This window comes from Engraulis encrasicolus, chromosome 8 (genome assembly GCF_034702125.1).
Source record: "Engraulis encrasicolus isolate BLACKSEA-1 chromosome 8, IST_EnEncr_1.0, whole genome shotgun sequence".
NCBI lineage: Eukaryota > Metazoa > Chordata > Actinopteri > Clupeiformes > Engraulidae > Engraulis > Engraulis encrasicolus.
In genome coordinates, this window is record NC_085864.1 from 29,157,524 (window position 1) to 29,171,709 (window position 14,186).

A 14,186-nucleotide genomic window follows, 5' to 3' on the forward strand; every position below is an offset into this window, starting at 1 on the left:
ATTTACCAAACATGTTTTAGGGGCACTGTGCTGCACAACACATTCTATTTCAAAGCAATAAATGGGAAGTGTAATTAATTCATAGTAATCTCATTCAATTTCATAGTAGGCCCTATTTCATAGAAAGTGGAGAAATGCCATGTTAAAAAAATAGCAGTGTTGTCATGTGTCTTTGGAAACTCAAAGATCCGTACAAACTAACAAATTCTCGACAATTCACCTTTGCTGAGCATCATAGACTAATATTTTGGTTTTTAATAAAAGCTTCACATCTATGGTGCATGGAGTCGACCAACATCCGACAACGGTCAACAGGTATTGTAGCCCAGGTTATATACTACATTCCACCAGTGCTGTAGTCTACTTTTTATGGTGGGTATACTGTATATTTGAGCATTTTTTGAAGTGGGTATACTGTATATATTTGTGCTATTCAAAACAATGGATCAATCAATTTAAAGTGGGTATACTGAAATCCCTGAAATTTAGAAGTGGGTATACTGCGTATACCCGCGTTCTACGTAGACTACACCACTGCATTCCACATTTCCTTTGTCTTTTTTGGTTTTTCCGCCTTAACAGCCTTTTTTATAGCCTTTTTTGCACCATCATGCTTAACAGTCTTCTTCACTGTGTATTATGGTTTGAATTCTTTGTTTGAAGAATGTCCGGCAAACTTTCTGTGACCCTTAGACCCAAAAAGAACAATCTTAATCAAATCTTATCTAATGGTGGTGCAAGTATCATGATGGGTATGTGTTTTGTACTACGTTTGTACTATGACGTTGTTCCTATTTACTGCATACCATGGATCATTGATCAGTTAGAGCACATCAGGATATTGCAATAAGTCATGTTGCCTTATACCGATGAGAACATGCCTTTGATGTGGATGTATCAACAAGACAATGATCTCAAACACACCAACAAGTGAGCAGAATCATGATTCCAGACAAACAGTATCCAACTAATGGAGTGGCCGGCGCAATTCCCGCACCTCAATTCCATCGAAACTTGTGGGCGAACATAAAAAATACTGTTCATGAGGAAAAAGAAATGCAGAGGAATTGTGGAATGTAGTACAATTAACCTGGGCTGCACTACCCACTGACCGTTGCCAGACTTTGGTTGATTCCATGCACCACAGATGCGAAACAGTTGTCCCAAACCATGGTTATGCAACTAAATATTAGTTTAAGATGCTCAGCTAAGTTGAATTTGCCATAACTTGTAGGAAACATCTTTGAGTTTCCGAAGACAGATGTCAACACTGCTATTTTTTAAACATGACATTTCTCCACTTTCTATATTCTATGACATTGAATTAGTTTTCCCTTTTTTGCTTTGACATAGAATGTGCAGTGCAGTACAGTGTCCCTAAAGCATTTTTGGTCATTTAAGCGCAATTTATTTCAAGAATTTCAACATTTACTCATCTTTGTGAAGGCACGGCTATTTTTATGAGCACAACTGTACGTATTTTCAGCAAATAGTGAATAGGCCTGCCGGCGACCCCATCTGCAGTAAAAGGCTACCTACACATCTACAGTACGTACGTGTTGATATAGTTAGTGTTGATTGTGTAGGCCTATGAAATAAGTTGAACTTTTTTAAAAAAAAAAGCGTTTAATTGTTTTGAAAATGTGTGGCATCAAGGAAATACATATACACAGCAACATGATAGTATAACTTGCTCTGGTAAGACATTTCACATCACATTTCACATTTTACCAAGCATTATTTACATTTACTACATTTACATGACGTTTTCAAAGCGGAATTAAGAGGTGTTTACATGACGTTTTCAAATCGGAATTAAGAGGTGTTTACATGACGTTTTCAAAGCGGAATTAAGAGGTGTTTACATGACGTTTTCAAATCGGAATTAAGCTTTATTCAGAATTAAAGTCAGTTAATTCCGAATTAAATTAGTCATGTAAACGTAGCTATTGTAGCAATTCAGTGAGCTTTATTGAGCAATGCATTCCCATCCTTGTGGTCCTCTGCCATTTTAATATTGCTAGTGTTAATCTGCTCTTATAGAAACAGTTGATGTCTTTGGTCTCAGCTGACACCCAGTTCGTAGGAGGACAGACCTTGTGATTTTCGATAGACGTTTCCTGATTTCCTGGTTCTTTACCCCGTACACAATTGGATGCAAGACTGGAGGCCAAAGAGTGTACGAAGTTGTCAAAAACACATGACCCCCAATGGGAACTTTGGCGTTAAAGCGATTATACACCACAGAAAACAAGGAGCACAAGCTGAAGTTGAGGAAAACGATCAGATGGGCAGTGCACGTTGTAAAAGCTTTTTTGCGTGCATCTGCAGACAGCTTGTACGTCAACACAATGATTTTTAAATAGGATATAAGCACCAGTAATATCGGAAGGCCAACTAGTAGAATCAAACTGCATACACCATAAAAGTTGGCGATAAGAGTGTAAGTGTTCTTGTGACAAGCCAGATTAGTCACGGCCAAGTTTTCACACATCACTTTATGCCGCACAAAGGTATCCCTGAGGTCAGATATATCTGACCTCCCACCAGCAAGACGGGAAGAAGGTTGGCCACCACCAGAAGCACTCTGACTTTGCGTGGGGTCATGATAGCGTGGTACTGCAGAGGTTGGAAGATGCTCACATACCTGTCGTAGGCCATGACAGTGAGTGTTGTGTACATAGTGCTCCCATAGATACCGTGGAAGTACGCCTCAGCCAGACAAGCTGCGTATGAGACCGAGTAGACATTGGTTGCCAGGTGGGCCACTGCACGGGGGTAAGCTGCCGTGCTGCTGAGCAAGCCATCCAGCATTAAGCCGACCAAAAATATGTACATCGGTTTATGGAGTGTCGGGTCCAAACAAATTAAAAGTATGATGGAGATGTTGGCTACAGCAGCCACGACATAGATCAAGAAGAGGATGACAAAGCATGTCATGTTTTTTGCTTGGCCTATCTCCTCAAAGACGGTGAAAATGAAGACAGCAGTTGATCCATTCATGGTCAGTGTCAGTCAACGTTCCTGAAAAACACACACAACATGGACAATTCAGTGCATAATGCAGGCAGTGCAGTGAATACTATAGAAATTAAATACTCTTATCAGGTATTTCCTCAATGATTGTGCAGGCCTGCATGAAGGGTAAATGTCTACAATACATTTCTTTTAAAATTGTATTATGGTTTTGTAAACAACAAAAAGTCACTTTCATCATGCAGATAATTTTCATACCTTTCTGTGTGTCAACATAAATGACACCTGTTTGGAAGCATGCTACGTACAGTATTTAGAGCAACCCAGCCTTCCTGATCCAGCTGATGTTCTTCTAATGGTGTTCAGGATTCTATGTGGGAACCCCTATATTTATACCTGTCCTGGCCATCTGTGGTTGTTTTTCAAGGTGTCAATATCTTTTTTTTTAGTCTGAGAGCAAATCCCATGAGGAATAGCTGGACACTTTCTTGTCCTTTCATTGTGTCAAATTAGACACATGGGACCACACAAGACCTCTGTCGCCCCATTATGACTGCCGTTCCACCATCATAGTAGGCCTACTACACCACTACAGCATAACTATGGCGCTTTGGTTATAAAGCATCTGCCTAATGTAATGTAATGTAAGTTATGGCGTCATCATTCAACCAAAAAGGCAATGTTGTGAATCCTTACTTACATCTTACCAGTTTTGTGGGAGGTACTGTATTAATTCCTGCACTGCTGTTATTACACACATTACAGGAATACTGTATTCTTTACCATACACAGGAGAGGGTTCACAGTGGAACATATAGGGCATCCTTAAAAAATATCACTTTAAACCACGGGTTGGGAACCTTTTTCATCCGAGGGTCATAAAAGTCCTCTGAGGGCCGTACGATGAACACAAACCAGGATTTCCCCCTGCACTTCAGGCCTATATTGGAGGCAGTCACCTTTAAAACAGACCCCACCTTCTCTAGGTCCCTTGCATATAACTTAATTGTATTGCAACTGTATATTCTAAGATTCATTTACAAAATAGGTCATATTTCATGTGAAGCTGCATTCATGTGAAGCTGCATAGCTGTTCATGAAAGGACAATTGTGGCCAATTTCATGTAGTCAGTCTTTCCTACATGCTGTATATTGCTTGACTTGTCAGTACCTGAAGTAGCTACAATGGTCTGTGATGTCATCCCCTTTCATTTTGTATACCACCTGTTCAAATGTTTGTTGTTTGTTCAGGATGTCCCTATAGGAGGTCATTATGGGTTGGAATCCTCAAGAGATGGACCTTGGAATGTTTGTTTTGTATGGTTGTTCATGGACACAACACAGTGTGGTCGGCCCATGCAAATTCCCAAATGGCATGTTTTTCGGGGGGTCATCAGTGTCTCAGTCATCAGTTTCTTTGACTTTTTACAGTATACTCATCAGAAATGTAGCTTGCAGTAGTTCTGCCAAGAAAGACTCAATTAGCGCGCACCAAGCCCTCGTCCAATCAACGGCCAACCCCATGTTTATAATGACGCATCTCACTCACCCTTCTCGCTGCTTCAGGTGCCGACGCTAGAGATCTCCTCCTCTTCCCCCACCACCACTAGCTGGGCCCAGGCTCTCGCCCGGGGGTAAAAGACCCAGTCCCTACAGCTCCATCACGGTATCGCAATTGGATCCATCAGTGCAAGACCTGGGCCGGCGATTGGGCCTCCGCCAAATAACTATCATCACTTGCTAACCTCTTACAGTCGGCCCCATCATACAGTAGTAAATGATAGCAAAAAATAATACAAGAAGGTCCCATATCTATTAGTTCACCTATGCCTCTTTTCCACTGACTGTTGTCTGGTAGCACAGCGCGTCTCGGTCGCCACTTTTTGCTTCACGATTGAGCTGTGCTGTGCCTATTTGAAAAGCAAAAAGTGGCGGCCGAGTCACGCTGTGTAAAGCTGTAGGCCTAACCGGGCATCGACACATCATTACCCATCGACCTATCAACACTAGGTTTCCCTTCAACCCAGCTAGTTAAAAAGTTTGATTAGACCAAATACACTATGTATTCAATATGCTTAATCCTAATCAGACCAGTGCTCGAGTTGTAAAATAGCCTATAAGCAGCTGGGGATGGTCAGAGATTGATTCTAATGATTGGTGGTTTGGGGGTTTCTCCCAAATTGAAAATGTTGTTGTTGAAAGTGCAATTTTAACACAATGTGAAGAAGGGATGTATATTTTATAGGGAGGTCATTGTTGACCATTTTCATTGAGGGGGATGGTTTTAGACAATGTTCATTGTGGGGGGATAGCCTAAAATAGGCTACCTGTAGGCATATGTTCTTTATTGTGCATTGACATTATCAGCCCAAATTAAAATTAAGTCCAATCACTTTTTTTAGGCATCAGACCCAAATAATATACCCATTTTTCATTCAATATGATATCTCCAGCACTATTGGTGCCTGACTTTTTAGCCTACTTGCCCTCTCTTCTACCACTACCTCTGCATTCCTCCATTCTCTCCAGTCTGTCTAATATTTGACCACCTCCCACTCCTCTTGTCTCCACGTTCAATCATGTTTGGGAGGGATGATCATCCAACAATCAGCTGGGGTTATAGCCTAGCTAGCGTTGTTGCTCTCTTTTAACGTCCCTGTCAAGGCTACATGGGCTGGAAATATTGGTATAAGGAGTAAAAACAGTAGCCTAACTAATACAAGTCTCATATTTTCACCTGTATGAAGTTATCACCTGATGGTCCTGGCTCCTGCGTCTCCAGTTCGCCTACTTGCAATTCATACATTTTACAGTTCTCTCTGAACTCTGCTGCGCGCGCTATTGGATGAAACTCTGATCCACTGCTCTGATCTGCCCGACAACCGAAAAATCTATTTTCTGATTGGCTGAATAGCGTGGTAACTAGTCTGAACAGAGAAGCACTGTTAACTATTTCTGACGTGTCTGTGGATAGGTTGGATGAATTAATGTGCGCCGATTGGATAAGTTATCAAAACTTCAGAGTGTGAAATACCATGTGTGGAGTGTGAGAGTGTGAACTCGCTCAGATGAGTGTGTCACACTCTCAAAGAGTGAGACTTGAGAGCCCTGCATTCTTATCCATTTGAAATGCGTCAGGCTTTGAGCCTTGCGAGTGCGATTTCAAGGCCTTGGCACTCTAGAGGACAGCACACGTCACTTTGAGAAACAGCGCCTGTGTAGGCTTATATGTGCACGCAATGCACATGCAAGAAATGTGCACACATACAGTGTCTAAGAAAAGTTGGTACACCCCTCATCTTTCTGCAGATTTTTAATTAGGCTATATCTTCTGATGGGACATCACTGAAGAAAATAACACTTTGCTTTGACACAAGTCAGTGTATAGCTTCAACAACAGTGAAAATATATTGTTCACCCAAAAAGTACAGCCAATGTGGACATTGAGAATGTACCAAGTGCTTTTATTAGGCCTGCAAATCATCTGTTTGAATGGGCATGGGACAAAATGTTAATAGTAATAAAACATGGTGAAATACCGGTAAATAAATAAAATAAAACAGAAGCACACATAAATATTACACAGGCACATTTTAAATAAAATATACAGTATAGTGTATCTTATTGTGAAGTGCATCTTCATTAATTATGTCATTCCAAACTTGTATTTGGTCGACTCATTAACAAACGTAGCCTACTGCCAATCAGTTTATTAATGAAATCCCCTGAGCCACCTACGTACAGTGCAGAGAGAGAACTAGCCTTTTGAAGACTTTTTACTAACAAAGCCCTCAGTCACCCACAGGGGTGCCGAAATGTTGGGCCCCATGAAAGATATGAATTTTAGGCCCCCAAAATGACAAATTCTGTCAACAGCATCCTTCCAGGGGCCCCTGTCAGTGCTGTCAGGCCCTTCGAATCTGTAACACTTTTCTTCCACTAGCGGCGCCCATGGTAACCCACATGTGGGAGTACTCTGGTACAAATACAGCAATGTCTGAATAGCCTCGCAGTCTACAGAAAGGCACTAACTGTGTGTAATAGTATGTAAGAGTTGAAATTAATGACAAGGCTTCAGTGTCAGCTTGTCTTAGCTTTGTTGCCGTGTGCCTTCATCTGGCGAAGGTAAAGGTGTCGAGCCTTACAGCATAGCAGGAAGAACCAGTACAGCTGTGGTGTGAGTATGCAGAGGTTGCCAAGGTTACAGTGCCATGGAAGACGAAAGGGCACTCGGTAAAGAGGTATGTTGTAGCTCCGGCCATAGACCCAATACATGAAGGGGAAGAGTAATATTCTACACAGGAAGAAAGTCAGAAGGACCATCAGGCCGTTGATTTTGTGTAGAGTGGAGTCTTGTAATCCCAGCTGCAAGAAAAAAAAGAGTGCAATGAAAAAAAAGAGATAAATTATTTTGAACAATTTAGGTCTATGTAGTGGTCATCGTTGTAGTTTCTGAGCTACATTAGGGATTCACTGAAATCAACTTGCAGTTAACCCATTGTGTCCTGGAGCGACATATACGTTGCATTGAGGTTCTTGAGATTTGAGCTGTTTTATTAAAAATGTGGGTATGTTCGAACTGCAAGAACACATTCAAGTGCAAAATTAAGGTTCTAGCTTTTACAAGCAACTTATTTTATGTTTTATGTGCGATATTTAGGATTTAATAGGGAGAGGACACCTTTTCCCAAAAAGGGCGTAGGCTAAAATGGGTTGATGACCAATGTTGAAATGGGCACAGCACACAGTCAAATGTATGAGGAACACACAAGACATCATACTACTCCAACCTGAATAAGGACCTTTCCTGCTGATACGAATGGTGTGCTGAGTTCTGTGATGAAGAAACAACCGATGAAGAAGTCGCCCAGGCCTCTCCGCAGGAACTAAAACAGGATGAAAAGCATGAGGACCATTGGAGAATAAAACAAGACTCTTGGGGCTCTAAATTAAGACCCGCAACCAAGGGCGCCAGAACAAGTTTTTAAAATGGTGGTGCATTTTTTATTCTTCATTCTTCATTTCTTAACAATGTTACGGCTGCTGCACTCCACTAATTTGTCTGCAGTAAAAGTTGAGAATTTAATTTAGGGAGCCCAAAAGTGGGGATGTAAATGCACTGCTGCATCCCCCTTTCCGGCACCTATGTAGCCAACCGGCCAAATGTTGGTGACATTTCAGTTTGGCAGGTAGAAAAGAAAACTTACTAGCCACTTTGACCCAAGGGAGTGTATGTTTGGTCAGCGATATTAACATCTACTTGCCATTTCGGCTGATAATGAAAACATTTTTTAGAGCCCTACATTTTCATCAGTCTTACTGACCAGAGTAACAGGCATGAAGATTGTCAGCAGGGCTGTGTGGTGCAGGACCAACAAGACGTTCTTGTGGAGGAACTTGGAGATGGTGTGAAGTGAATGCCCTGTGTGGTCCTCAGAGCCTTTCCCCATCTCGCTCAGATGATGCACCTGGTACATGGCATATATGTCATACGCCATGTAAGGTGCTCCGAACCACACAAAATCTGTTGCAAGTCTGTGCCTATAGGACAGAAATTGTAGCAGACATGTAGAAATTATATTACACAAAATCAATAACTTTATTGATCACCGGGGGACGGGGGGTATCAATACACATATTAAACTTACAAACAGGCTTGTAGTCTTACACTTGATTGAAACATTAGATGGGAAACTGACACATTATGTTGAAACATGTTACCACCTACCTGTCATTCATAACATCACTGCAGGATGCCACGATCAAGACACCAGCTGAGGAGGCCAGCAGTGCATGGATAGAGGACACTATCCTTTAGGTGAAACATGACACGACACAAAATCTATTATATACAGTTAAGACAGTATACTGATTGACCATTGTGACATGAACTGAATGAATGCGAAAGCAAGAATTGCCTTTACAGGGTTGTGCTCATTTAGTTGACATACCAGCGTGAGTTAAGTTTCTACTACTGTATCTTTCAGAGAATGTGGATGACCATTCTCGTCACCATGAGTGTCTCAATGATAGTAACGTAAGGGGTCTGAGATGGATGGGAGAATTTGCACCAAATCTTACACCAGCAATCTATAGGCCTAATTGGCCTAATAGGCAGCCAACATGACTTGATTAGATATTGGGGGCCTGAAATAGTCACCATGGCAGTAACTTTATGTAGGCTTACAACAGGAGGTTTGGGGGATTTCAGGGTGAACCTCAGTCAGGAATGACAAGGCCTAGTTTAATACTTTTATCCCTTTTTGTTTTGTAACTTACAGTTCAACTAGCCTTCTCTAAATTCTCAGTCAATCCTTGTGCCTTATCCATGACTTAAAAACTCAACAGCGCTGAAACATCACCATGGACTGGCATGCCTCCGGGGACCCGGGTTCGAGTTCGGTCTGGATTGTGTCCTAAATAATCCTATCCCATCTTTCTCTCCAAGTCTTCCTGTGTCCCACTGTTCACTTCCTTTATCCTAAGGATGACAAAAACCTGAAGCCTGTATAATCCAAGGTGTCTGCTGTGCAGCATTGGATGAGTGATGTTAGTTCAGCAACCCACTAACCTTTTCTTTTTTTTGGTCTTTTGTGACTTTATTTGACAGGACAGCTTAAGAGGTGGACAAGAAGCCAATGGGGAGAGAGATGGGGGTTGGCAAATGACCCGGGCCGGGAATCAAACGGCCCGATGGCAGACGAGTGACCGGTTGGCCACGGCAGGGCCCCAGTGACCTTTTCATAGCCTACACACACCATACCCACAAGCAAACAGCTCACTAGTGAGACCAGTGAAAATATTTTCTTCTTCAACGGCCAACAGCCATGTGTGTGCAATGCATGTTATCATTCCAGGCAGGGTATGAAAGGGTCATTTGTCTCTGTTGTCATTATTATGACAAAACACATCAATGTGCGAAATGTGCCTGTTTGTTCCAATTTATGTCTAAGAAATCCTAAACCATTGGAAACTTAGCCTAACTAACACAGTAGCCTATATCCATACAATCCATTAACAGGGTAATTAACTAGGCCTGTTTATTAATTACAGGCATACTACCGATAGGCTATACAATGGACACACGATCAATCAATAATCCTTCAGGATATATCTTAGTAGACTTAGGTCTAGGCCTACGTGTCATCAATTCTTTCTGACAAATATTTCATAGCCCACACATCACTGTTTACACCATAACAGAGCCTACCGTGTACTGAGAAACGCCACATCCGCGTCTTTCAAGTTTGTGCGAGTTTTAATGACATGTTTGAAAGTAACGAAAAGTCCGGAGAAAAATAGGAATCCTGACAACAGAATGATCATTGTTACAGGAGCTGATCTCGTCCAATTGAGATGAAAACCCAATTCGCAAAGGGTAATGTCAAGACAGCACGCGCATGGAGCTAAACCCGGAAGATTTCCAACAATGCCAATTATTTTTTTCTTGAAATAAAGAATCTACAAGACGAGTAACCCACGAGGTGTCCAAGACCACCCATAATGTAAAAAGATAACCACAAATCGTAGGCTACGTATGATGATCCCATTTGTAAGCGTTGTGCCAAGTTCCTGAAGCGCTCAGAACATGACACCTGTGGCGCGCCGCTTCAATAAAGGCGTGGCTTCTGAGATAGTGCACACTCTAACCTACATTTGTGAGTAGTTGTGGAGTTTTTTTTTCCTTTGGTAATCGATGCTGACCAATATGTAATAGCAGGTGGTGAATGTGAGTCCTGACTGAGTGAATGTAAGTGAAAGAATGTGAGTTCAACCTTGGAGTTGAAACGGGGTCGCTTGAAATGTATAGTGGTGGAGAGAGAATAGGATAGAACAGAATTGATGAAACATATTTTTTTAGAATACACAATATTGTGTGGGGTTATTGTGTGGGGTTTATGGGATGTCAAAATGCCCCCCCCCCCCCCAAAAAAAAAAAAAACCCTAACCAAAACAACTGCATACACTGCTGTAAATACACTACGGTTAGGTTATAACCTCAACTTATTTAGTGAAGGCAGCCAGCAGCCCCTTTCATCTAGAATCTAACTGTAAATGGGAGATTATAGATTTTTCTTTGCCATGTTAGATGAGTAGGCGAATACAGATAAATGATACCCTCCTCCTTGGTGTGTCTGTGGCACAGGGGATTCACAGCCTCTTCACAGTAGGCTGCCAAACCATGTGTGTGTATATGACTGAGGCAGGACCAGTCCAGTGGGTGGGGAGACGGAGCAATGCCTGCCTGTTCCAGGAGGTGTGTGTGTGTAACGATTTTTACATCCTTACCAACTTGAATACTCTTATCTCTAGGGGAACCAACCAAGTCAAGAAAGCACAAGGTGACTGGACTTCAGTGCAGTGTGTAAGATGGTGACCAGAGTAGATATTGCAAGTATGCTACTAAATGCACGGTCTATTGCCAAATTGGACATTTTCATCATGGATACCCACTAAATAATAATCTAATATTAACTAGTATGACAAAATTACGGTAGGTTTTCCAGCTAAACATTGTCTATCTATGGAAATTCAAAATGGCGTACATGGAGAAGATCCACCTTTTCATGTAGGCTATGAAAAGTGCAATTTTCCCAGTCATAATGAATACATGAAGGGTCAATATTCGTGAAAAAGGTAACATTTGTGAAGCATTCTGGTAATAAACAGCTAAAATCTTACACAGTGCACCTTTAACTGTACAGGACATGAGTTGGTATCACAGCAGAAGCTCCTTGTAGCGCTTTGAGATGCATTTAGTCACCAAGCAAGTTCTGATCCTGATAGCATGGTTATATTTAAGGTGGAAAATGTGAATATATGATGTGATTTAAGGATGACAAAGACAGTTATATATGTATAAGTTTTATTTAATATTTTTTGACTGCAACTGTTAAAAAGTGTGACTTATATCACATGATCAGCTGTAAGCATAAATACCCTTTCTTTCTTTTTTTTAAACCATTTAAATTAACTGAAAACAGTAGGGGGTCATTTTCAGCACCACTGTATAGTACATTCTCTATATTGCATCATATATAAAAATATACAGATAGTGTTTTTTGTTTTTCTCCAGACATTCATTCTTTCCATGTTGTTCGATGGCATGAAATCAAGGACAACCCAATCCACACTGACATGATGACTATTATTACAAATATTATTATTGATGTTTTGGATGTGGATCGTCCTTTCATTCACAGCATTTCTAAAAAAGATCAGTAGCAGCCACACTGACAAATAGAAAGAAGGAAAGAAAGAAAGAAAGACAGAAAGAAAGAAGGAAAGAAAGAAAGAAATCAAGAAAGGGAAAAGAAAGAAAGAAAAAACACTTTAGATGGTAGATGGTGTCCTCTCCAATCCTCCATGTGACTCAGTACCATGTGACCTGCTCCGCGTAGCATTTCGAGAGGGCGGATGCAGGTATGGGAGGGAGATGTGGACAGGACAGAATGCGGTTTAAAAAGGGTGTTGTGGACATTACGCAAGTATACAAGTGTAGATAAGAAAAGCGGATGTGGTATGGTGGGGTGACAAAATGATAAATACCGGAGCGTACACAAGAAAAAACTGTCGGCTGTGTTTTTGTTGTTGTTGTTGTAACACCTGAAAAAGGAAGTATCGTCCTTTAGAGGGCCCACTTTTCCCCACTTGGGAGTTTGGGTACAGTTCCAGGGGAGTGGGTACAAACACTTAAAAAATCACCAAGAAAAAACAAAAGATTCAAAAACAAAGCACAAAAATAAAATAAACCTTCAAAAGTGAAAGAAGTCTTTAATATTGAGGCGATCTGGAGCAAGAAGAAGGCGCTGTCGGGATGAAGAGTTCTGTTGCAGTGCATAGAGGGTGGTGGGGGGTGGGGTGGAGACTCTGAAACGAAGTCTTCCGAGGAGTTTTACTGCCTGAAGGTGACCCTGTGTGCTACACGCACATGCGGACACACACACACACACACACACACACACACACACACACACACACACACACACACACACACACACACACACACACGCACACGCACACACACAATCTCCTGTGGTGACACACTGCTCTGAAATGCCCAGAAGGGGGCGGCAGAGAGCAGAAAATGGAGTGTTGGGTCCCAGATGGAGATTCATGTTTCCTCCAGCAGAGGGAGCTCCAGCCTTCTTCTCTACAGGGGCGGGGGAGGACAGAGCCTCACCGGTGTGTGTGTGTGTGTGTGTGTGTGTGTGTAGATGTGTACATGCTTGTTTTTGCACATGATCCTGGGTGTCTTGTCTTTGCTGTGTGTGTGTGTGTGTATGTGTGTGTGTGTGTGTGTGTGTGTGTGTGTCGTGATGAGGGGCCAGGGTCCTGTGCTCCTGTTGCTGCTGCTGTCCCAGCCCCTCCGCTGGTGAGCCCCTTTACAGGCGAGATGACGAGGCCAGCTCGTAGAACAGCACATAGCCATCACTGCTGCGCACTTGGCTGGAGGACATTGGCGATACTCTGCAGAAGAGCAGAGGGGAGAGGAGAGGTGGAGGGGAGACAGGAAGAAAAACAAGACAGTCACAAAGTAAGAAAATACATTTTGATGTAAAAAAAACACCTAAAATTCCCTGAAAGTTGGGGGCAAGAAACACCTGCAACCAACTACCCTGAATCATTTTTAACACTCATCATATTGTGTCTAAGCCCCATATTATCAACAAAATTAGTTTGGCTTATGGGGGGGTGTCTACTTGCAATCAGCAAGTAGACACACTCAAGCCAAGAAATAATACATCAAATAAAAGTCAAATAAAATGTAAAAAAAATCAACATCACATGGTTATATTATAATTACTATGACAGTTTTTTTTTAAACAAGGCCTCAATCTACCCCTCTCCACCCCCATTTTGACATCCCTGAGGGTAGTAGGAGTAGTTAAGTAGTGTAGGGTCACCGCTCATCTTTTGAACAGGTGCAGGATTTAGTGGACACTTGTCAACAAAAAGGAGAAAATCTGCATTACTGTATTACTTCAGGTTTGTGCAAAACAGCTTCACTGGGACTGAGAGCTTTCAGAGAGCACTTCCAGTAAAGCCATTTTGCGCCAGACCTGCAGTGCGCATCACTGACTTTCTCCTTTCTGTTTAGTGGTAGTAGTAGTAGTTCACCTGGAGTCATTGAAGGTGTACCACTCCCCTGACGTGGGGTTGCGGCAGTAGGCGGTGTAGTGGCCTCCCATGGTGGTGCCCGAGTGGTT

General features: G+C 41.9%; 3 protein-coding genes across 7 annotated transcripts in view; all 3 read right to left on the reverse strand.

The window, feature by feature from the left end:
* Window positions 1-2,004: 2,004 nt before the first annotated feature.
* On the reverse strand, window positions 2,005-2,814 carry LOC134453830 (olfactory receptor 52L1-like). The gene is made up of 2 exons (XM_063204579.1): window positions 2,548-2,814; window positions 2,005-2,452 (listed from the first exon to the last, which is right to left on the reverse strand). Exons 1-2 carry the CDS (start codon window positions 2,812-2,814, stop codon window positions 2,027-2,029), a joined length of 693 nt encoding a protein of 230 aa, XP_063060649.1. The 3' UTR covers window positions 2,005-2,026.
* A 3,630-nt stretch (window positions 2,815-6,444) lies between these two features.
* On the reverse strand, window positions 6,445-10,512 carry LOC134453622 (TLC domain-containing protein 3A-like). The gene is made up of 5 exons (XM_063204404.1): window positions 10,187-10,512; window positions 8,705-8,788; window positions 8,301-8,517; window positions 7,767-7,862; window positions 6,445-7,341 (listed from the first exon to the last, which is right to left on the reverse strand). The coding sequence occupies exons 1-5, from the start codon at window positions 10,300-10,302 to the stop codon at window positions 7,057-7,059; spliced, it is 798 nt and encodes a 265-aa protein (XP_063060474.1). The 5' UTR covers window positions 10,303-10,512; the 3' UTR covers window positions 6,445-7,056.
* Window positions 10,513-12,556: 2,044 nt separating this feature from the next.
* The window catches only part of usp2a (ubiquitin specific peptidase 2a), a 45,311-nt gene continuing 43,681 nt past the window's right edge, over window positions 12,557-14,186 (reverse strand). For all 5 annotated transcript variants that reach the window (XM_063205395.1, XM_063205393.1, XM_063205394.1 and 2 more), the window contains 2 exons: window positions 14,098-14,186; window positions 12,557-13,446 (listed from right to left, as the gene is read on the reverse strand). The exon at window positions 14,098-14,186 is cut by the window's right edge and continues 32 nt beyond it. In XM_063205395.1, the coding sequence (XP_063061465.1) occupies window positions 13,362-13,446; window positions 14,098-14,186 (174 nt within the window). In that variant the 3' untranslated portion in view covers window positions 12,557-13,361. The remainder of the gene's footprint in view (window positions 13,447-14,097) is intronic.